The 24,908-nt window shown below is 39.4% G+C and overlaps 1 protein-coding gene across 4 annotated transcripts in view; it reads right to left on the bottom strand.

The window, feature by feature from the left end:
* Window positions 1-16,180, bottom strand: part of CD247 (CD247 molecule) — a 71,875-nt gene extending 55,695 nt beyond the window's left edge. Inside the window, exon 1 of one of the 4 annotated variants that reach the window (XM_072398371.1) lies at window positions 15,717-16,180. In XM_072398371.1, the coding sequence (XP_072254472.1) occupies window positions 15,717-15,774 (58 nt within the window). In that variant the 5' untranslated portion in view covers window positions 15,775-16,180. The remainder of the gene's footprint in view (window positions 1-15,716) is intronic. The other 3 variants (XM_072398370.1, XM_072398369.1, XM_072398368.1) reach the window with 3 other exon arrangements.
* Between the last annotated feature and the right edge of the window lie 8,728 nt (window positions 16,181-24,908).

Below are 24,908 nucleotides of genomic sequence, written 5' to 3'. Positions count from 1 at the left end.
CGTCTAGCACATAGTGACCAAAGTTAGTTAAATTTGCTACAGTGTCAATATCATATTTGACCATTTTTACCCGACGCGTTTCACCTGTTTTTGGCTTCTTCAGGGGTAGCGGCAGATCATTGAGTTTGTACAGTTATTAAATCTAGACATGTAAACATATATGTTGAAAATAATGTTAAAAGTTGAACAAAAGTTTACAAAAGTAAAAACATTATTTGATATAGCTAACAAAAGTTGAGTTATTATCTCTTATTATGGTGCATAGTTGCTTTGATCATACACATTTTGAATAATATTTTGTATTTCTGACTGAACTCCATTATATAACTTTTACCATTATTTTGTTATTTTATTATTAGATTTCAACTGTAAAAAAGTATTTTTGGGTAAATGCAAACAAACCAATTAAGCAAAGCACACATTACCAATTTCACAATCATAGTTATGGACTTCCAATAAAAGAATATAATTGCTGATTGTGTTATAAAGACGATTAATTGGATCAATATATTTCTTTAGCCCCACATATGGAAGGTGTAAAATTGCAAATTCCAAATGCAGCCATTGGGATAAGGATTTACTATGAACATGTCCAGCCTTGCAGTATTACATTTCATGCAGTGTACTTTACAAGATTTTTACAACTTTTGAGGTCTCTGCTTCATTTGCCATTTCACTTTTGTGTTAGCGGTCAACATGCTAGAAAAAGCTTGTATTCCGAGAAGAAACACAAACTTTATCTGCAAAGCCACAAACTCATTAGCTGCATACAAGGTGACCTATATTAGAATCGGGCCTTAGTATGGTGGAGGGGTGAGGGGGACATCAGTGTGACATATAGTATATGTTCATCATCCATCACACACAAATTCAGACTTTACAGATTATTTTAAAAATTTTGCATTTACACATTTTGCATTTTGATACGCCAAGGTAAGGTTTAGCTCCCATCTGTGGAGAAATTCCCTCATCCATGGGGCAAAGTCAACTTTTTGGTAAAATCCAAACTATTCTTAATAATTTTGTATCTTTTCCAGTTTCAAGTGAACACTAAAGGTGCGTACACACTTCCAATTTTTATCGTTCCAATGGAACGACGAACGATCGATTGGGCAAAAAATCGTTCGTAAAAAAGTAACCAACGACGCCGACGAACGAGGAAAGTCGCTGGAAACGAACGACCGGACCGACGGATCGGATTGGACGACGATCGTTGAACATCGTTCGTGTGTACGGTCGTTCGTTGATCGTCCATGTTCAGAGCATGCGTGATGAACGAACGTCCGTTCACTTTCCTGTCGTGCACATAGTTCCTCTATCGCTCAAACGATCGTATCTATTGCGTGTACAATATCTACGAACGATCGTATCGTTAACTCTATGTGCAGGATCGGTGCTATACGATCGTTCATATATATCGTGCATGAACGTTCGTCGTTCGTTTTCCAACGATAATAATTGGAAGTGTGTACGTAGCTTAAGTTGTTATTGTTGTCTGCCTGCTTGTTGTAGAGATTCTACAAACTTAAGGAAAAGGGAAAAGGAGGGTGACGTGGTCTGGGAAAGGAAGACTCAGCGATCAATAGAAATCTCAAAGTGGATCCCAACCTGTCCCCAGTCCATTGCTTACTCCAAGAGGGACATCCCCGGCCCCTTTCTCTAATATTGCCTTGCTGCTGATTTTTTAAGTGCAACTTTAGTTCCACTCCATAGAGGTGCAAACCCTTCTCTACTAAATATATATTTTTCATTACTATGTCTAGAGTTAAATACCTTTGATTCCATCCCCGACTTTTCAGTTTTTGATACCTCTGATTCCTTTTAATAAACTAAGTATCTATTATTCTTTTTTCCATATTGATTGGAAGCCTATAACATACAAGTATTTTGTCACTGCCGATACACACGAATGGTTGGTTTTTGATGCCTTGCTCAATGATTTTACAACTATACAAAAACTGTGACTGATTTTTGCAAGGTTAATTTCCACGATCTGGTGCTCACCGAGATAGCTTGCTGTAAACTCCTATTAAACCCATTTACCCCTTTATCTGAAACCGGGCCAACCAAACACCACTTTCTACCCCTTGAATGCAGCAGACGAAGGTATCATTTTTTAAACTCTTTGGTATGACCCATCCTCGGAACAAAGCAAAAACCTACTGCCCAGGAAGAATTGTACTATCGGCATCCAAGCCAGTCAATGCCGACAAGAATCAGTCTAATGTATAAAACCCTAATCTGGTCCTAAATCCGAAGCTGGCCCTGTGTTATTGTATTTTATTTTTATAGAGAAATTCAGAAAGTATATATAAATGGGGGATAAAACAAAAAAACTAGAAATGGAAAACAAATTGAAGGTTTTTAAGTCTATAAATTAAAACAAAACAATATAAATAATATTTAAATAATAAATATAAAACAATAATTTATATATTATGTATTATATTATATAGTATTTATAAATATTATATAAAAAATTTAATAATTTCTTTGATTTCACTAAAAAGAAAATGAAGCTTAAACTGCAAAAACTGAACAACAAAAAATTGTTTCCAATGTATATTCTTATTATAATACCTATTTTAGCATTTAATAATTTTTTTCAACGTATAAGATATAAAATGATGAATGAATGTCGGATCGCAATAGTTCAGCTGGACTTTTCATTGGATTTTATTCTCATAGCAAAGGAGCACTTTAATATGATTATTATTATTTCTATATTATAATGTTTATTATGTTTCAACATTGTATTATTCATTACAATATAAATTTATTAGAAGTTAATACATTTTTGTTGACTCCAGGTACCCAAAAGATTTGAATTCCGACTCCATGACTTTGAATCTAGAGCCATGGTTCATATTATAGCCTATGCATGGATGTGATCCTTGTCAGGAAGAAAAAAAAACATTTACAAATGTTTTTGATGTTACGGCTAGAAAAGCCTTGCTCCGACCCGACTTTCCTGTTCCATTGACACAACCTTCTGCACAATGTATAGATCAGATTTAAATGGTAAGATCCAAGTGACAGAACATACTCCAATATTTTAATACATTGGCTGTCAGCACTTATTATTTATTTTTAAAAGAAATTGTTCAATAAAGAGAACCTGTCACACAATTAAAACTTCATAAGCAAGCATGTATATGTAAGGGGTCTCCATGGCTCCTTCTGGATCTTCTTACGATCCGTCACATTACCACCAGTTATAGAAGGAAGAGACTGGAGTTGAGATTTGGCTAGCTGACTTGGAATGATTGTGGCATCATGCCCAGGTATGAAGGAGATGACATCTAATGTAAATGTAATCCTAACCTTATTCTTTAGAAGAATCATTTCTGCCTATGTAAAACAGGGGATTAAAAAAAAGGAGGGAGCCTTACGTGTGTAAGTGGCCCTAAATTTTACGGGTGGGTCTGCTTTAATTATCAAATCACGTGCTAGCAAAATTCAGTTTTTTACATATTCTCTTGCATATGATTGGATATTTAAAATGAACACAATTTCACCTTTAGTGAATGGTTACAGTCTTTACTACTTCAGTAGATCAACCCTTAATACACACACCTTATAAGGCTTATTATAGGCCATCAGTACTATAAATTATAATAAAAGTATTCAACCCACCAGCCAATCAGCTGTGTTCAAACATCCAATCATGCTCATGCAAAAACATTTTTTATTTTGAATTTCCTTGCACTTGATTGGGTATTGAAAGTAAACGCAGTTGCACCTTATTGAAGAACAATTCAAATATTCCATCTCAACTCATTTTTTTTGTATTGATTTTATGTTTAGATATTCTCCTTTAAATTTACGCATGAATCCATATGAAATGCGGCAAGGGTCTTACAATGGGTGTTTACAGGTTATATCGCACAGAATTTTACAATCCAGCTTCAACGCTAAACCCACACAATGGTGGTACCAAATATATGCTGACAAATCCAGGCCAAGCACACAAAATAATTGGACAGTTCGGTCGGATTAGCAGAGTTCTCCAAGCTCGTTATACAAACAAACAGCAGTTCTATGAGCCGCAGCCAGGCACGCTGAAAGGATGATATGGGGTCCGTTAGTAAAAGCTGCAACCTTAAAATACAGATTAATATTTAATGCCACGCCAGGCGTCCTGTTGGATAAGCGTCTCTTATTTAATCTGGCATCACCTGAGCCGATTTACACCGGGGCTTAGATTCTCAAATGTTCTGAAACTCCTTAAACATCCCAGAATAAAACAGCGATCATAATGATATTTATGCTCCTGCAGAAGATATAAGTTGGAGGTCTGTGAAGCTCGCGGCTTCTCCGCAACTATAAATAACTAGAGAGCGGGCAGCAAACGTGCTAAGCAAAAAAAAGAAACACAGAGGAAGTAAAAACCTTTGTACGAAGCCAGGCCAGCCCCATCCTATTTAATATTTGTTTGAAAGATTACAGGGATTACAAATCTGAAATATAGTCTGATTTTTATATATACAGCATATATGTCGAGTATATTATCTACGGCACTGCCCAGCCAGGGTTCCTCCAGGAGTTTCTACAAGTTCCTTGAGCAAATTGGTGCCTCTCAGGACAGTTACCATTGAATCCAATAATATTTTTGGCTATCTGTAAGGGTGACTTACTTTCCAATGGCTACTAATAGAAGAGACATTTTTCCCACTGACCACCACATAAATGTACTGTAAGCTGTAGATATAATAATTATAGGAGGGGTTCCCTGAAGACCTGAAAGTTATTTTTAAGTATGTAAAAAAGTTGAGAAAGTTTTGCTTCATGCTCTAAAAAAGTGGTCCCCAAGCCCCAGGCTGCAGAGCGGTGCGGATCCATGGCTGTTGGATTGGGGGCCACGGGTGACAGGAGGCGGAGGGCCCACTGACGATCTTGCCCTGCTCTGGAGCTGGTGGCGGTGTGGCCGGCTTGGTTGGCTCTCCTTGCACTGCTTGCATAGGAGCTGCTAGGAGTGGCGGAGTGGTGGATGTGGGGCTTGCACTTCTCTGCCGTTCCTTATTGCTCTGCCGCTTGACAGCACGCCAGCTTTCCTTTGCTGCTCTGCTGTTCTCAGCTGGTGTGTCGGCAGGAGGCGGAGATGCTGGGAGTGGTGAAGGCTGTACATGTGCCGGGCCGTGGAAAAATGTTGTGCTATGTTGCCAGGCCCCGATGTTGGAAAGATTGGGGACCACTGGTCTAAAGAACACTAATAGGTCTATAGCTCTATAGAAACCATCATATCTATAGGAGCGTACTGAATATCCTATTCCAAAACCATGGACAATATTATAAAGATACCCTGTCTCCTACTTAAGACAAGGAGGTTCAGTTTTGGACCAGTTTGCAAGAGTTATGAAAGAAGCCATCTATGTCAAACATAAATGACAGTATGTTGGTGGTATGCTGGATCAGGATTTTAGTAGCTAATTAGTACTGACGATATTTTAATTGCCCTTGAATATAATGGATCTGATTTAATAAAGCTCTCTAAGCCTGGAGAAAATATATTTTCATCAGTGAAGCTGGATGATTCAACAAACCTGGAATGGATTTCTTCAAAGTCATTGTTTTTCGCTAGCAAATGCTTTGAATCTTGAACCAAACCTTTTTCAGGTTTGCTGATTTACCCAGCTTTGCTGATGAAAGTGTATTCTCTCCAGCCTTGGAGAGCTTTAATAAATCAGGGCCAACAGGTCTAAAAAGAAGGTCACAATATTGATCTTAGTAAGTTGTGGTAAAAGAGGAGAATGCCAGACCTTTGGTTGGGTGTCCACTTCAGTGTTTCTCAACTAGGATTGCAAGGAAACCCCAGGATTCTTCCAGAGGTTATTAGGGGTTCCTTGAGCAATGCGCAATTTGGACCTCTCAAGTCAGTTGACCCCCAATGATCTTTATGGTTATCTGTAATGGTGACATTCGTCCCACTGGCCAGCAATGTAAGAGGCATTCTTCCCTCATCACACTAATATACTGTGAGCTGTGGATTTAGTAATTATTGAAGGGGTTCCCTGAAGACTGGACACATCCAACTGGGGATGCCAGATTTCAAAGTACTGGGTTAGGTGATAGAAATTCAGGGAGTCATTGGTAGCCAATGCACAGAATACCTTGTCAAGAATGGAGCTCCCTGGAAAGAAAATCCCTGGATTTGTAAGAGGAATTAGTGGAAATAAAATCACATGGGTAGATTAGCTGAACGTGTGTACAGCAGCTACAAAACCCCCCAAATTATTATGTCTACTGGTGGGAAGTGATAATAATCTATGATTGGCTTCCTTCCAGTCGTCCCACAGATGACAACTATTGTGCAGTGGGTACATGTTGACATTTCTCAGCTAAGAGTTGTCTTTGTAATTTCTGTACATGGGTGGGTACATTACGTGTGTATTTTTTTAAATCACTCCTATAGCAGAAATCCTGAGGAATACAATATAATGTTTTCATTTCATATTATTTTGTAGTCCTTGAAAGCCTTCGACAAGTGGCTGAATACACCGCTAAAATGCATCTATGTGGCCATTAGTGTCTGGATAAAGATTTCTTTTACTCTATTCAGCCCGTCTGAATTGTCTGGTCCATGACATCACTTTTCTCCATTGCAATTACGTATTGTTATTAAAGATTATTTATATAGCACCAACATATTACGCGACGCTGTACATTATATAGGGATTCTTCTTTTTAATATTATTAATAATATTAATAAACAGTATTCCATATATCGCTAACATATTACCCAGCGCTGTACATTAAATAAGGATGATTAGTATTATTAAAAATAATAAACAGTATTGATATAGCGTCAACATATTACCCAGCGCTGTACATTATATAGGGGTTGCAAATGATTAATATTACTATTTTTATTAATAAACAGGAATTATATAGTGCCAACATGTTAAGCAACGCTGTACATTGAATAGGGATTATTATTATTTGTATTATTATTAATAATAATAAACAGTGCTGTACAATAAATAGGGGTTGCAAATGACAGACAGATACAGACAGTGACACAGGTGGAGGTGAGGACCCTGCCCCAAGAGCTTACAATCTAAGAGGTGGGGAAGCAATACCTAGGGATTGCAAATGGCAGACAGATACAAACAATGGCACAGGAGGGGTAGAGAGCTCGGCCCAAACAAGCAATATTGCTTATAGCTGGAGTTCAGCTTTCTTTATCCATTTCTTGTTGTTTTGGACATCCAGAACCAGCCTGCTTTTGGTGCCCTAGGCCACAGCCTATGCAGAAATCCGACTTGGTCCATATGTATGTCATCATCAATTCACCTATGGCTATTATTTTATTTAAGATTTAATCCTCCATTCTTCAACCTTCTAATATATGATTTCCTCATGTTAGCAAGCTCCAAGTGTTAGGCTACGTACACACAGCAGATAATTGTTCCAAGATGAACAATCAAGATGTAGTGTGTGCACGGCGGTCCCCCGACATTGCCACGGCGCTAAATGACTGATTGGAGATGACCGCTGTCATTTCCTATGGGGAGGATGCAGCAGGGTGCCTCGAGCTTGTCCTCCCCTCTCTGTAGAGCTGAACAATGCTCATTCCTTCCCCTGTCTCTGGAAACAATCATTAAAGATCATTTCTAGCTACAGAAATGTAATGTCTATGTGATGCACTGTGCAGCCTCATAGAACCTGATTGGCTGTTCACGGTGCTGTGCAGAGGATTTCATAAAACCAATACAAATAATACTTATTATAACTGCATTCAGAAATATATAAACTGCATCAAAACATCAAATGATTTCCATATTAATACGAAGACATAAGAATAGAGATATGACAGCTAACGGGCCAGAATAACAGCCAGATTACCAATAGTAACCCTTGGATCTCCTTTATGACCGGTTTGCTTTAAACCTGCAGCAGGAAGCTACTTGAAGTGGAGATCTCTGTACTCTGCATGTCATAAAGAACATTATATCTGGAGATAGGAAGGTCATGTAATTTAAGAAGCCAGCTTATCCGGTTTTATCAAATCTAGATGCTCCAGGCAAACTGAACTATTTCATTTCCCCAAAAGACATCATTGCAATATAATCCTGACAAAGGAAGAATGTGACTTTATGTAATTAGTGAACTGCTGCAGATCTGAGCACTCTTGGGGGGCAGAATGCCTTTCAGATGAGCAGACCTACATCGCCGCTGTATCCCAATGCACACATATTATATAAGCGCTACAACACTTTGTTCGGTGTCACCACACACAGAGCTCCATATCAAAGGAACACAAGTACAATGATACACTCAGGTCATCCATGTTTGATTGTCAGCCTGCTATGGATTTTGTCAGCAGGTAGGCCGGGGTCACCCCACCGGCTCAGTGTCACCATTTCACCTTGCACAAAATAGATCCCTTGTAATATTTGTATGAGTGTGAATCAGGCGGGGGGGCTCCATACACAAAGCATTATAAAATAAGTCTGTGCAGCTTTATGTGCGGTGGTTGGCAGGAAACAGATACATAAAAATGTCTTACAGCGCTCTACAAACCATGATGTGATCTGAACAAAAAGCAAGGCGGTCCCCTTTCTGTGCCATTGTCATGTAACGTCTTGTCATTGAGTTATATGTTTTTGTATTCACAGGACGATGGTTACATTATATCATAAACCCTATCTACAAATTGATTCCATTACCTAGCACAAATAGACACAAGCAGCAAATATAAACTTTTCTTCCCAACTTTATCCAAAACGTAAAATGATCTTGTAATGCAATTGGACTCTTGGCCTCGGTCAAAAGCTGCAATGTTATCGCACCAAAATCCAAAATAGCCCTTAATGTAGATGCAGAAACAGTTCCCTTATACAGCTGCTTTTATTCCCAGGTAAATATAAATGCAATAATTGCCCAAATAAAACATTATAAATCCAAAATGCATTATAAATCCAGTTCATTACAAATTAGTACACACTTAAGCTATGTACAGATGCTAGAACAGCATTTCTCAACTTTTTTACACCTGAGGAAGCCTTGAAATAATATTAGGGCTCTGTGAAAGCGTTACTGGAACCAATTTATTGGGGGCAATAGAAAAAGCCGTTTAAATTGATGAACAGTGCTGGCTGGAATACCATATAGACACCCAAAAAACATCGGAGACGGCTCTACCAAGTGGTGCTTGCCCAAGGACTATGCGGGCTTCACCAAATGGGAGGTCAATCAGCCACAGTTTGAGGAACCCCTAGAGCAATGTTTCTCAAACTTTTGGGGGAACCCTTGAAATAACTTTCAGGTCTTTAGGGAACCCTTTCTATAATTACTATAACCACAAATCATGGTATAATAACCTGGTGGTCAGTAAGATATTTCTAGTTGGTGGGAAGAATGTCACCCTTACAGAAAGCCAAAAACATAACTGGTGTAACCTAAACTGACCTGAGAGGCGTAAATTGCTCAAGGAACCCCCAGAAACCCCCCGGAGGAACCCTGGCTGAGGAACACTGTTGTGGAGGAACCATAAGGTTTCATTGAATACTCGGTAAAAAAGGCTGGGATAGATTCTCACCCAAAAAGGAAACAATCTTCATTATTCTGGGCAATATTAGCACATGTACTGTGGTCTCCCAACATCATTTAGCAATCCGCCATGTCAGATCACTAAATGACCAAGAATGAGCGCTGTCTTTATCTATGGGGGAGGACATTGCTCCTTCATTCTACTTGGAAACAACCAACAACGATTATTTCCAGCAACAAAATCTGTTTGCAGCTTAATCCAACGCAATCCGCCATGATCCATAGATTATCCAATGGTTACGGAAAGCTAGTCTGCTGGAGGTCTGATATGTATTGTATGAATACAAGGTACACCGAAATGTCCATCATTGCTTATTCTTTTGTTTGTGTGTCAGGCTAACTAGACACACCATAATGTTTCAGGAAATCCGACAAATAAAACACAATCAACACAGAAACAATTGCGTATGACTCATAGGATTAAAAATAGTAATGATTTTTTTTTAATTTGCCAGAAACTCATCGGTGCCAATTGACATTTTCAAGAATTGCTATTAATAAGAAACTTATTCAGGGCCATCAAAATCTTCTGCCGCTAAAGCTTCAGTCGAATAAAGTCACTGTAAAGCATATGTTTTCATTGATTGCTTAGTTAAAGGGTCAGTCCAGCCTTCAATGTTTCATGGAGGAGGAAAACACCAGACAGTTTATCTTTCTGTGATTCTATTGGGGAGATCTATGCAGGTTTCTAGGTCTGTAGACCTGCTGTGCCCATTATGAGGTGCTCCTACCATTCCTGCAATGAATTTCCAGGTCTACACACCTGTTGTGCCCGTTATTAGGGGTTCCAACCACCCCTTTGCTGAGTTCCGGGGTCTGAACTTCTGCTGTGCCCAATATAAAAGGTTCCATGCACCCCCATCCTGAATTCCCAGGTCTACACACCTCCTGTGCTCCTCAAAAGAAGCTCCCACTATTTCTACACTTAGTTTCCAGGTCTTTACATCTGCTGTGCCTGGTATTGGGGGTTCCAACCACCCATTTGTTGAGTTCCAGGGTCTGAAGATCTAGTGTATCTATTATAAAGGGTTCCTAGCATCCCTATCCTAAATTTCCAGGTCTACGCACCTGCTGAGCCCATTATGAAAAGCCCCCACCAACCATATGCCAAGTTCCCTGATCTGTACACTTGCTGTGCCCATTATAATGGGTTGTCACCATCTTTGCATTAAATCCATACTTTTACATTTTGGATAAAATAAGAAAAGGTAAAACTAGGTCCTATTAGGGAGATTAGAGAACAACTGGATCATTCGGGTCATTGTGAACACAGCCATTATGTTGGCATGCAAACGGTAATCTTGGTGGATCCAAGACACAAAGGAAGCCATGGGACTCTAGTTTACCAGACTCTAAATATCATTTTTAGGTACAATTACTCTTTAACTACAGGTCAATCAAATAAAATAGTGGTGTTGGGTGTCACATCTCTGTGGCCAGTGAATTGGTCTCACGGAAGACACAAAGTGTGGTGGCTCATTAGATCTTCATAAGATCCTCGTAATGGTCCATTGTGATCGTCAAACCCAATCTGGTCTCTTGGCCAGCCCCATTTTACCATCACTGGATAACATGGCCTTTGGGGTATAGAATTCACTGTTTTGCTTTTTTTTATTATAAGTTAAAAGCATAACATGGCGAGGAACAATGTGTTTGGGTAAATAAGTCACCAAAAAGTCATCACTGTGCAGGGACCATCACAGTTGGGTGTGAAAATATTTAAGTTGCTACAATGTAAGTCTCAATCACATAAGAAGAGTCACCAATTAAGCTATGTATATATCGCAAATAATCATCGCCCAAGAAAAATGGCCATGCTCATCTGGGCAAAAACCTGACATGTACACCGCGATCCCCCAACATAATCCATCAATCTGCCATAATGAATAACCAATTGGGAATTCACTTCTTTGGAGCAGAGCACAGTGGGGTGCTGCTCACTCACCCTCCTCTTCTCCTCTACACAGCAAACAATGGATGTAGAGTACAGCCCTCATTATTCACCTATCATTAGAAACGATCAGGAAAGATCATTTCCAGTGGCAAACTTCCTAACGTCCATCAGACCTCTGGCTTTAGAGTCACACATGTGTGTCGAAGATAACATACAGAGCCCAAAACCAAATTCCCTTATCTGGGACAACAAAAGCAGTTCCAGTATCTGAAACATTAATAAATAAACCCACCTTTTAGATTGTAAGCTCTTCGGGGCAGGCTCCTCTCCTCCTGTGTCAGTGTTTGTATCTGTCTGCCACTTGCAACCCCTATTTAATGTACAGCTCTGTGTAATATGTTGGCGCTATATAAATCCTGTTTATTATTATTATCGATATCAATAATAATAACAATAATAATAATAAAAATAATAATATGTGTGTATGTGTGAGGTAGGTTCTCTAAATTATAGCACATGCCCATATTCCACATTTGCAAATGTGATCTTTTAAAAAAAATGATTCTTTCAGAAAAGCTTTATTAATTCTAATAATTATTTTCTTTTCGTCTTTTCAGACCCAAATCAATGAATTTGTAAGTGAACGACTTTTGTTTATATCTCCATGAACTACTTTGAGTTTCTGTTGGTGTTTAAGGAAAACATAGATAAGGTCAGATAAGGGTCTATGAGACATAAATGCTCGATTATTAAACAACAGCTGATAAAAGTATCTCATGAATAACGATTGCATGGTTACCCGATATCAGCGTATGCATCGTCTGAATGTTTCGAGAACTGATAAAATATAAAGTAGATAAAATAGTAGAATTAAAATACGTTTACTGCATGGGCCAGGTTCATTGTTTTATTTTCTTACATATTTTGCCCGCAGTTTTGGTATATTTTTTTTTTTATTTTTTATATCCTTTTTGATGTTGGCAGACTGGGATGAACGCATACAGTAAAAAACAGGATGTACGTCGTCATAGAAAAGTTATTCAACCCTTCCCATCATCACAGCGCTATAATTCCTGTGTGGCTTCTGAAAATATAAAAACACAAATCTATGAAAGCCGGGCCCATCTATGTGCTGCCAGGGGGAAAGGGAGTGTATGGCAGAGCATTGAAATAATTCAGTGCAATTTTACTTTTATTGACCTTGTTGTGGGCAGAATGATTTTGTCTCTTTGCGACCACCATGGTGCTCCAAATCAATGCTGGGATTGGATGTGTTGGGTTGTCAGAATATCATACAATACAACATATACCAACGTATAATGCAGTATGGGCTCCAGCGGGCATTTGCATCATGGGAGAGTCTAGAGGTGCTTCAAATAGTGATAAAAATCCACTGCAAAGGTACCCCTTCGGGAATGGACCCTGCATTGAGATGTTGATCTTTGTCATCTGGTGATCTTCATTGGGTTGACTGGGTAAGCCAACAAGACCAAATAAAATCCAATTTTATCTGCATCATGAGATCAAAATCTACATCATTGCATGTCAATATTCTGCATGGATTCTGCAAAGGAGACGTTAAACCCGTTCATTAGTTGAATACCTGTATTAAGTGAAGGGTATTTGGGATTCAAAACCATTTCCAGGAGACCAATAATAAGTCATTATTCTAAAGGTTTAGATGGTACAAATAAAAAAGCCAATTCATTAAGCAGAAAGGGCCTACGCACAAAACTGGCCCACGTCCATTCTATTGGATGTATTTTACAGCCCACAAACCTGATCCATAAACTAAAATGTTATATTATATTTATATATATTTTATAGTAGCAGAAAAATTAAATTCATGCCGTGATTATTTAGATCCATAGCACAGAGCTATCAAAGAGGGAAGGAAGAATATTTTGCAATGGGGTTTTGATCATTTTAAATGTCAGCCTTGAATAGACATTTGTGTCTAGTGACGGGTCTGCAATGATGTTGGGGATTTGTATGCTGACCATGACTGGTGGCCGATTATAATCGGGACAAAATAGATGGCCCCGGGCTTACTGGGGATACTGAATATTGGTCTATACTAAAATTTTTCTGCTTTATTGGTGCACAGAAGGATGTCAGCACTGGGCCAATCTTTTACCTTTAGTATGAGTCTCCATTAGAGCATCAATGAATCCCATATGCAATATATATTTATCTGCTTGTACCTAGAAACTTTAATTCATATTATATGGAAAATGTATGCTGCTGCATAAGATCGAATTTAAAAATCAAACATTGGATGTGCATGATGGAAGCAGAACATAAACGCATGATATTAAACTGTCCATCAGATTACTAAAAGCTGGTGGTGGTCCCGTGAATTAAAAACACCCCAACGCCAGGGCATTTAGGTGACCACAGGGAACTAATTTCTAGAACATTGCAGCAGATTTAATTATTACCAATGGAAGCACATTGTACAGACACATGTGTGTAATCCTAAACACTTCAGAAACATGTCTTTTGTGCAAACCAAGTCTGGGGTGAATTTATTCTGCGCATATGTGATCCTACTACACTAATAATTTGATTTCACTTTGAAATGATGTACAAAATATATGCAAGCATGGCGGCTTAGTATGTGGACTACAGGACTCTGATACGTATATTTCATTCGTGCCCCTACCCAACGAATAACAAACCCAACGGGTCACACTATATTCACAATAATGATCAGCAAACAGTTCCTGTTGTTTTTTACCTTAATAATGGATATTTAAAAAAGACACGGATATGCAATAATCACTATGCTAAATGTACATTCTGTACCCCTCTACCCCAAGATCTACATACATGTACAGAATGGTTGAGGGGAGTGTTAAATAAATTTACATTTACAGCGTGTGATAATACGTTGGGGGCCTTTGCCATTGCACCTTACTGTATCAAACCGGAAAAAGATTACTATACCAAGACAAAGCAAGGGAACGTTTTATCATCGGTTTCAGATAAAATGGCATTGGGGGTAAAAAAAGAACAGGGAGCCACAAATGCATAGCTTTTTAGCTCCCTACACCCCTTGCTATTCTAAGAATTGGGGCTTTGGAGAAGGTGGAGGCTCTGGGAAAGTTGCTTACTTTCCCCTACTCTAAAACCGGCCCTGTTTGAATCCAAAAGACCTCCAAATGTATCAAACTATAGAATTCAGATGTTGTTGTAGAATTTGGATCATTTGTTATATACAATCATTACCAAAATGTACCAGGTTGTAGATTTTGGGTAACAAATCCAACAGCTTGCACAATACAACTTTATAAGCTGATAAAAATATTGTATACAAAAGTTTACCAACTTTTCACTTATATTACATTTACACTTTTATACTATATGATTTTCTATAGAGATTCCATGTGTTGGCTATAGGAATGCAGCAGTATAAGGATTACCAATGTGTGCATATAAGTGACACAAAGGCCTTGATGCATGCTGGGATACCTCTATATAATCCATTGTGCAAAACTGCACTCCGGGGGGAAAACACATCTCCAAATAGCAGCCTTGTCAATCATTGCAAGCTCAGCATGATGATTTTCTGTGTATTAGATCTTTACCTGTAGATCTGCCTTATAAGCAAATAAAATCTAACCTTCCATAATATTACATGAAACAAAAATCAATGAACCAAAATCTAGAAAACTTTCTATATCTCTATACTTGTTCCAGGTCTCAGCACTGAAGACAAAGCATCATCATGATAGTGAAGGAACTTCCAATGTCCATGGAGAGGTCAGCAATGGTAGCTCCCATACTATCCCCATGACTGAGTCACTTAAGACGTATATTTGGAGCTGTATGGGTAACACATAAGGAAAGATGGGAGTTCTGATTTGGGTGGCCAGGTTGTGGTAGAGGTAGTTCAGTTCTCGGCATTTACGTTGCCCAAGATGGGTTCACGTTGGCAGTAGAAGTTCTACCACCAGATATGTGATGATTGCACGTTGGCTTTGCTTTGCATTTGGATAGATTTTGGGTTTCAGTATCGATTGATGCACCTTACGCATTCAACCGCCAACTCAAAATCCACCATTTTGCTTTAATACCCAATGAGAAAATAGACCATTGGGGTGGTCTTGATTGAGGTCTAGCTATACGTGAAGTGTACCTTTGATCTGCCCACATAATAAACAAATACAAACAATGAATTTTGAGTCTTTTACATAGATTAAGTCTACACTGCTGATAGTTGAAGAGGAGAAAGGTCCAAGGGAATGGTCAACAATGAAGGACTTACCGGTCACCAGGACCTGAGCCTGGAGGAAAGCGGATACGGCGATCCAGTTGGACTTCATGGTGCTTCAGGGTGGGTCCCTGCTTTTCTCTTCTAGTCGTCACCTGCTCAGAGTAGAACTTCTGGCTCTCACCCACACTGCTCCGCCGCTGTGCTGCACAGGAAGTGGAAGATCTAACACAACTTCTATACGTCCCGCTGCTGAGTAACTGAGACACCAAACCCAACCACCACCGAGCTCCCCGTCACTGCCTCTCCTCTACCTCTTCTCCTCTCTCTGCAGGAAGCTCTCAGGGCTTAGTGACAGCAATCACACATCAGTCTAATATTCATTCTAGGTGAATCATACGTAAAGTGGGACTCCAGATGAAAAAAAGTTCTAATCAGTCCAATGATGTATTATTCAGAAAAAACCCTAAAGCCCATGCTAAGCAATACAAAACCTTCTCATTGTTACATTTACTCCCCAAAAAAACACTCAGACTGGGCTGTGGGTCCCTTAACTTTTTTGTTTTTGTATTTTTTTTTTTAAGTTTAATTGCTTTTTTGATTCATTTTTTTTACATCACAAAGGGGATCATTTTTACACATTTACATACACACGCATATATATGTATATAACTTTTTTGTTAGTTTGTTGTTTACTTTTTTATCTATTATTTTTTTTTTTATTATTCATTTTGTATCTTCATTGTTTGACATGGACCTGATCCTTACCTGTCACTTGTTCAATCTGAACACTGCTCACCATCTTGAAGTTGCCAGGATGATTAAAGTGGTCCTATCTCTATATAATTATTTTTTTGCAGTACTAAATAATGACAACATATTACCCAGCGCTATACAAAGTCCACAGTCATGTCACTAGCTGTCCCCCAAGGAGCTCACAATCTAATGTCCCTACCATAGTCATATGTTATTATTAGAGTCTAAGGGAGGAAACCAATTAACCTAACTGCATGTTTTTGGAATGTGGGAGGAAACTGGAGTACCCGGAAGAAAACCCAAACAAACGCAGGGAGAACCTGCAACAAACTCCATGCAGATAGTGTCCTGGGTATAAGGCATGACCTGGGTACAGAAGATTCTTTGGTGGCTGTAGGTCTTACAGAGCCATCAACTGCTGGACAGGTAAGTTATTAATGAGTGAGTTATTAATCTTCAATTGCAGAAGGCTTAAAAAATGTATGGTGACAGGGTTTCTTTAAGGCAATAAAAACTAACATTATGATCTTACTCCAAAATCATGCAGTTAGGTTAATTGACTTCCCACCAAAATTGACCTTAGACTGTAATAAAGACTATGGTAGGGACATTAGATTGTGAGCTCCTTTGAGGGATATCTAGTGACATGACTATGGATTGCGTGGTATGTCGGTGCCATATATATACTGGATAATAATAATAATTGATTGAGAGGCTGCTTTGACCAAGGCGGTAAAGACTAAACAGGAACACAGAGCCTCCTGGGAAATTCATGTCACGTATCCCGGGGGGCTTCGAGCTGCTTCAGTGCATGCCCAAAAGAAGGGGCTTTTACCTGCAATGGGGAAAAAAAGTGCATGCGCAGTGAGATTGGCACAGTTTTTTCCATTTACAGCAGGATACATCACCTGATCTGGTGCCTGGCAGTGCAAGATTGGGTGGTGCAGGCAGAAGAAGGATGAAGAAGATGGCAGTGCCTGGCAATTCCTATATACTGAGATGAATAAGGATTCCAGGACAGCGCAGGAACGAATAGACGAAAGGTCCAGAGGGATCAAGAGATCTGCGAAAGTAAAGATGAGATTTTTTTATCTTCAGGATAGTTCTGCTTTAGGAGATCCTGCAGCTGTATTTTAGGAAACATTTCCAGGATTTCCCTTTTTTCAATATAAGGGCTGTAACAAATTGCAAAGGGGGAATAACTTCTTTATTAGTTAACACACATTCAATTTATAACTAAGCAGTAAAAGGTAACAATCCGTTATTATTCTATGGCTGCTGAATGTAGAGAATAGAAAAGGAAGAATCCATTTGGTTGGTGTCAGTGATACAAGAGAGACTACACAGGGGGGGAACGATCACCTGGCTAGGGACATATAGCTTGGTTTATGAATGTAGTGAAAATTTACTTTGCAAAGAATATTCAATCATGTGCAAAGAAACCTAAAAAAGCAGTATTTTTCCTTGCACATCATTGAATGGTTATAGTCAGCAGTACTTTATTTAATTAGCAAAGCTAAGTGAAATATTCTTAATTCTTTGCTAAGTGAACAGCTTGTGTACCATTAGTAAAGCAACCTCAATGCATCCCAATGGCTTCCATACAATAGTGGCCCTTTACTGCCATCTTGTGTACAGTTAGGAGAATGCAGCAATGCCTACTTATGATATGATTATATTGAGAAATTTAGTAAAGTGTTATCTAGAAACAGTAAGGTTATGTTCACACTAGTGGTGAGGTTGGGGCGCCTTTACAACTTCCTCATTCCAGGAACCGCTGCCTCTCAGGGGATACTACATAGCTTCTAGCCAGCAGCAGCCCCTATAGAGAATGAATGGGGGTGTCAGTGAGTGGTATAGTGCTGCTCAATGCTGCAAGCTGTCAAATGTGCGGACCTTTAGGAACCAATACTGCAGTGACCGAGTGGCCTGTAAAGTGCTAGCCATCGGCAGCTGTGCGGGATCTCTTGGTCCCGAAACAGGTGTGAATTTGCCCTACTTTCACACTTTCTACTTTTTTACACCCTTGTTAAAATGCATATTTTAAAAAAGATGAAAACACAATGAAATGTATTTAAAGATGAGAAAAGTAGTGAATGGGACCTGAATAGACCTGGATAAATCACCACCAGAGAACATTGGGTGAATATCAGATTCACTGTTTATTAAATAGAACCAGTAAATAGACATGAGATATCTCAAGATCTAAAATTGCAATTGGAAACAAAATGACGACAAACCAAATTGCCCAAATTTGTCCAGTGGTGAAACTTCTTTAGTGCATCAGTGTAGAATTATGAATGAGAATCTATTATTACTACAATATGATATGATAGCATAATGCAGGTTCTCTTTAGGAAACATTTGGATCTATTAATAATGGCACCTCTGTACTTTGCACAAGCTCAGCAGCACAGCTTGGGTTTGACAGCTATGAATCCAGTGATCCAGTGTCCATCCTGACCCCGACCAGGTGATGAGCACCCTGGAGGGACAGGAAAGCCCCCTGATGTAATGGCCCTGATTTATTAAAGCTCTCCACGGCTGTAGAGGATACACTTTCATCAGTAAAGCTGGGTGATCCAGCAAACCTGAATGGATCTGGTTTAGGATTCAAAACATTTGCTAGCAAGTGACTGTTAAGAAATCCATTCCAGGTTTACTGGATCACCCAGCTTCACTGATCAAAATTGTATCCTCCTCAGCCTTAGAAAGCTTTAATAAATCAGGGCCATAGGGTGGGGGTAGCTGGTCAGGTGGTAGGGCAGCCAGAAGTTTGTTTGCATACCGGTTCTGTTCTTCCATAAAGGACACAACAATGGCAGTAAAACAATTAAAGGGCACCTGCCACAAAAAACACAATGCAGGTGTCAGACATCATCAAATGGGAGGTCCATCAGCGCCAAATGAAGAGCCCTAGTTATCTCTGGAGGACTCCTGGGGTTCTATGGAGCCCTGGTTAAAAATGGCTGATGAAGAGTTTTTTATTTGCTAATTTCATGGTCAAAGCTAAACTCTATAGAAGGATATTAATACACAGTTAAATATAAAAATGGCTTTACTTTCTAAAAGATTTGTATTTCTGTGCCGTCAGTTTTGTATTCCAGACATCTTGAAACACAGTACAGCAAGAACCTCAGCTTCCATTACAACAGCAGCTCAGCTTGGTCATGGACACCCCCCTACCCCAGTCTGCTTACTGGATAATAAAAAGGGGCAGCACACTGATAAAGTCGCTCCTCTGCTCTGCTCTCTTGCGGTCAGCACGTTCATTATCACAATTTTACATTTGCCTGTGTTTTATCCTTGGGAGATGTTAGAAGTACAGATAATACATGGTAATTGGCCAAAAATTCAATGAGCTCCTATCTTCCTGTAGTGAGCTGACAACACTGGAGTTCGCAGGTTCTCCCGGTGTCTGTGTGAGTTTGCCTTGGGTACTCCGGTTTCCTCCAGCATTCCAGAAAAAAATTGCGTTTGGGTTAATTGGTTAAAAACATATGACTTTGGTGTGGATGTTAGATTGTGGACCCCTTTGGAGGACGGCTAGTAGTTTAGGCAAATTGCAAAATTAAGGAAGATTAGGAAGGTTGTAGAGTGGCCCCTGGATGCCGACTGGGCCCCAGGGCTTCCTTGTAGATGACTGACTCTGCTCTAAGCTGTTGCAGGTCAGAGACTTAAAAAAGTGCAAGCCAATAGATGAAGATAACAACCAATCCATTACAATTTTCAGACAGATGTGCAGGATATCCCCATTCAAAATTGGAACCTAAATAATTTTTGTTTTATACATTGCATAGAAAGTAATGATAAATGAATTCCAATAAATAATTGCAATTGCTAACAAAATTCAGTTTGTCTCTTTTATATATATATATGTAATCTCTAGCTCAGAGGATCCTAACAAAGAGCAGCCACAATGCTTGGGGCCACTGGATCCAGATATAGCACAGAATCTCTGAATTATTTTATTAATACCCCAACCCCCATCTCTAGTTTTAAGGAACTTGTAGTTCCACATGAAGCCTCTTCGCAGGGTCGGGTCAGCGTAATTGTTACCAAATAACATTTTTACAATGTTCTTCTTTCATTGAGACGAGCCTGAAAATTACAACGCTACAAGCAAGCACACAAAGAAAATAAATGCTATCCAGAGCTGCCCAATCGATATTCCGTCACCGCAAGCCACAGGAGGATTTGAAATCAATGGCTGCGATGCCGCTGAGATTACGCTGGCTATTGACAATTTTGTGTAGCGCAGTATTGTGTGCAGTGAAATGAAGTTTTAATAATGACAGAAAGGATACATTCCTCTTTCCTGGGGATGGGGGAGATGACACCTGCTCTCCAGCGGTGCCAACACGCAATCCTCACCGCCGGGAAATAGCAATAAATATTATTTTAATATCTGACCGCCGGGAAATAGCAATAAATATTATTTTAATATCTGACACCGGGTCTACTGAACGGAAGTCAGGGATGCTGTCTATGGTCTGGTCTATGAGTGGTTTGTGGAAAACATGGCAAATTGAAAGCTATCTGAAGAAGAAAATCCAGCATGTGTTATCAGGTGGTCAAAAGTTGACCTAAAGTATTTAGATGTCCTCCAAATGATGGAGGTCAAGTGAAGGGTGCTGTTATTTATTGTTATTATTAAACAGTTTTTATGTAGCACCAACATATTACGCAGTGCTGTACATTAAATAGGGGTTGCAAATGACAGATGAATACAGACAGTGAAGCAATCTAGGAGGAGGAGGGGGGGGGGGGGGGGGCTGCAAATAACAGACGAATACAGACAGTGACACAGGAGGAGAGGACCCTGCCCCGAAGAGCTTACAATCTAGGAGGGGGGGGGGGTTTGGAATGGTGGGAAGTAGTGAGGGATTTAGGAGACAAAACAAAACGAGTTGGTGAGTATGAAAAGATGGGTTTTTAAGAGCTCTTTTTATTAAGCAGAAAGTAGGAGCAAGCCAAATAGGATGAGGAAGACCATTCCAGAGAGTTGGGGCAGCTCTAAAAAGAGCTGAGCATGTAATGAGGTTATGAGTGAGGAAGTCAGTAATAGGTCATTGGAGGAGCAAAGAGGTCATTGGAGGTTTCTATTTAGTTCAGAAAGGGAAGTGGGATGAATGAGTCTGGCTGCAGCATTCATATTAGATTGTAGAGGAGAGAGTCAGGCTAGTAGAATACCAGAGAGGAGGAGGTTACAGTAGTCCAGATGAGAGATAAGAGCGTGTACAAGGAGTTTGGTGGCACAGGTAAAAGTGACAGGACCTGAAAATGTAAATGAGGGGTAAATGAGAGGGCAGAATCGAAGGTGACACCAAGAAGTGTTAATGCTACAGAATACAAAGACATTTTGGGTAACCATTTGGAGACCATTTTATGTTCCACCATGACTGTACCCATGTACAAAGCCAGCACCAAAAAGACTAGGTTTTTATTACCTTGGTATTGAGGAACAAAAGTGTCCAGCACAGACCCCAGGTGAACACCTTCCAATGAATGTTGTTTGCAAGCCTACCTGGCAATACTTCCCCCATACAATCTCATTGTGACATCCGGTGATAGACAGCAGCCACTCTGCCTTCTGCTGCCTCCTGATGCAAAGTCTGTGCACGTAACACCTCTATAGTCTCTGTCAGTGAAATGTTACCCCCCCGGTCCCTGTGGGGCTCACACTAGCAAAGGGAACATATGCACATATGCACACGTTTTGCAGTCTTGCAGTTACTGGTAGTCCACCAGCGAGTAGCTGTCTTTCCCTTGCTGCTGTCTTGGCACTGGGAACTGGGAGGTATAAGCATTGGGTGACCTGCTGATTGATATTGTACTCCCATGCATTTCCCACCCAGCCTGAAAATCACTTTCTAGTATTTAGTCAGGCTCAGAGCAGATGCTCATTGCCCTTGATTGGGGTAATTCCTTGCGTACTGAAACCTGGGACAATGGAGTGTTGGCAAAGCGCAAGTAGGCTTCCAAGGCTGTCAGGGGCTTGGTTATAGGTGACATAAATTAGGCACTACATCTGGTCATTTGACCCGAGGTGTTACCCTGGCCTGACAAAAGCTTTTTAGCAAAATGGGCAGAGAGCTGCAAAGGGGCAGCCAACTCTTGGGCAATGCCCAATTTGTGGACTGGGAAGTCCAACTGCTTGGTGCACATTCTGGGGATTATGATGAGGAAAGTTGCTTTGTCAGTACATCATTAAAACCAAAATTCCTATCGATAGATATTTGAAATATAGCTTGTATTTTATAAAAGACTTCTGAGAAAATCAGCCAACCTATCACACAAGCATGAAATAACATTTATTTGGGCAATCTGCATCTCTTAGATTGTAAGCTCCTCTGGGCAAGATCCCCTTTGTATTTGTTTCTCAATTAAAATCCTTATTTACTGTACAGCACTTCGTAATATGGTGGTGCTATATACTGTTTATTAAAACCAATAGTGTACAGAATGCAAGTTTCCATACTGCATGGTTTAAAAAATTACAGCAACAGTGAATGACAATAGAAAGATGATTATTAGAATGTTAGATTACAAAATGACTTTTGTAGGAGCTGTAGACGTTCCATTTATAACAGAGGAGTTCTCCTTTAAATTTTCTCCAAATCCATTCTCTGCATGAGATGTGACAACAATGGCCACACTTAAAATTTGCATCACATTTTTTTTTATTAAGGATTACAAATCCAATCAGTGAAATCTCACACATACAAATGTTTTATTATTTCCATATAATTGAAGAATATTTTGAGGTCAGTTTTTAGTGGATCATTTTAAGCTTTAACAATTTTATAATCCAATTGAACATTGCAATGCTGAATAATTTTCAGGGAAAAGAAAACAACAAAGAACTGACAAAATAATATCTACAACAAGTGCAAATCATAATGATTACTTCAGAATATTTGGACTGCTTGGTGAATGTGTTACAGGTTACAATACAATGAGTACTGAAGTTATTAAAACAGACAAAATGTCGAGGGAGACGTCGCTCCCGTTTTCAAGAGACAAATTAAATGTAATAAAGGGAAGTTCACAGCTTGGAAGTGAGCAGCGTCATTCCATGGTGATAAAAGATGATGAGTTAAGTTTTGGTTTCCCAGTTTAAGTATAACTAAGCAGGAAGGTTTAGGCAATCTGAATGATGTGCAATTTTACTAACTGAACTAAACTATTATGAAACGTACCAGGTATGACTGAAGACACGTTCAACCTTACTCATTGAAGAGTTTTATATATAAGGGGGTAATTCCCAAATATAAACTTCAGGATAACCACCTCTCTCCTAAATTATTATTTATAATATATAAACTTTCTTCTAGTTCTGGGCAGATTCCTCTTCTACCTTCAGACATTCTTCTTGGAGTCCTGGGAACCCAATCTGCATGTTGATGCACCCTTATGAGGTAAAACCAACAGGCCTGGCTCACAATTAATGAGAAGACAGTCATTCTGCCCAACAGGACTGCAGGGACTTGAAAGAGGAGGAAGTCAGGAACAACATTGGTGTGGAAAGGGGAAGAAGAAATTAGGATTTTTTTTAATATGGAGGGGTGGGAATAAAAAAAAAATCATTTTGTTCTACTTTTGAGTGAGTCACTGCAACCAACCAACCAACCAACCAACCACAATTCACTTAGCAGATGCCAGAACAAAAGAAAGTGGCTTATGATTGTTTTTATGGGGAGCAAATTAAAAAAAAAAGGCTAAACTTCCAGATGCCTATTAAGAAAACACAAGATCTGCATATAATGTATGCATTGTGCAGTAGTACAAGGCTTTGATCTTGTTATGCACTCTCTAGGGCTGGGAGACAGAGGCCAGGAAGTTCCAGACTTCAGTGGACATTTGCCACGATAATTATCATTGCAAATGATAATTTTTCACAGCTAAGCCTACATAATTATTTGAATTATATCATGTGAAAGGGTGCAGTTACAGTCTGTGTCTCTGTTGGGAAGATTCAACCCTCCTATTTGCCCCGGTGCTCACCAGAACAGAAAGGTTAAGAAAAGTCGAATTCGTCACCAGAATTAGAATAGGAGGGAATATGAGAGCACTTGTTTCAATGTCCACATTCTATTGAGGATTAACTTTGGAAAGATTTCCTCTGTGTCTCTGAGACAGCAATTGCAAGACAGAAAACCCCTTACCTGCATTTTAACGCTTACCTACTTAAAAGAAAACTCTGTACCTAATTCAGGCTTTGACATATCTTCCCCACACTGGCCCTGATGCTTAGTCGGTTTTTACACAGGGTTAATTTCATCCTCCTTTAAGTTAGGTGACAGTGGTTTGTCTATTGCTAGGTCTCGCTACTGCTCCCTGGGAGGGGGTCACATATTCCTCTATACCTAGAAAGAGTGAATATTCACTAAAGGCTGTCAGTGTAACATTAGAGGGGTGGGGAAGGCACAGAGAAGGAATAGATCACTGGTTAAATACGACAACCTGTCATTGACCTTTACAGACAAC

This window comes from Pyxicephalus adspersus, chromosome 1, assembly GCF_032062135.1.
Source record: "Pyxicephalus adspersus chromosome 1, UCB_Pads_2.0, whole genome shotgun sequence".
In the NCBI taxonomy this organism is placed as follows: domain Eukaryota; kingdom Metazoa; phylum Chordata; class Amphibia; order Anura; family Pyxicephalidae; genus Pyxicephalus; species Pyxicephalus adspersus.
This window is presented reverse-complemented; position numbering and strand designations above follow the sequence as displayed.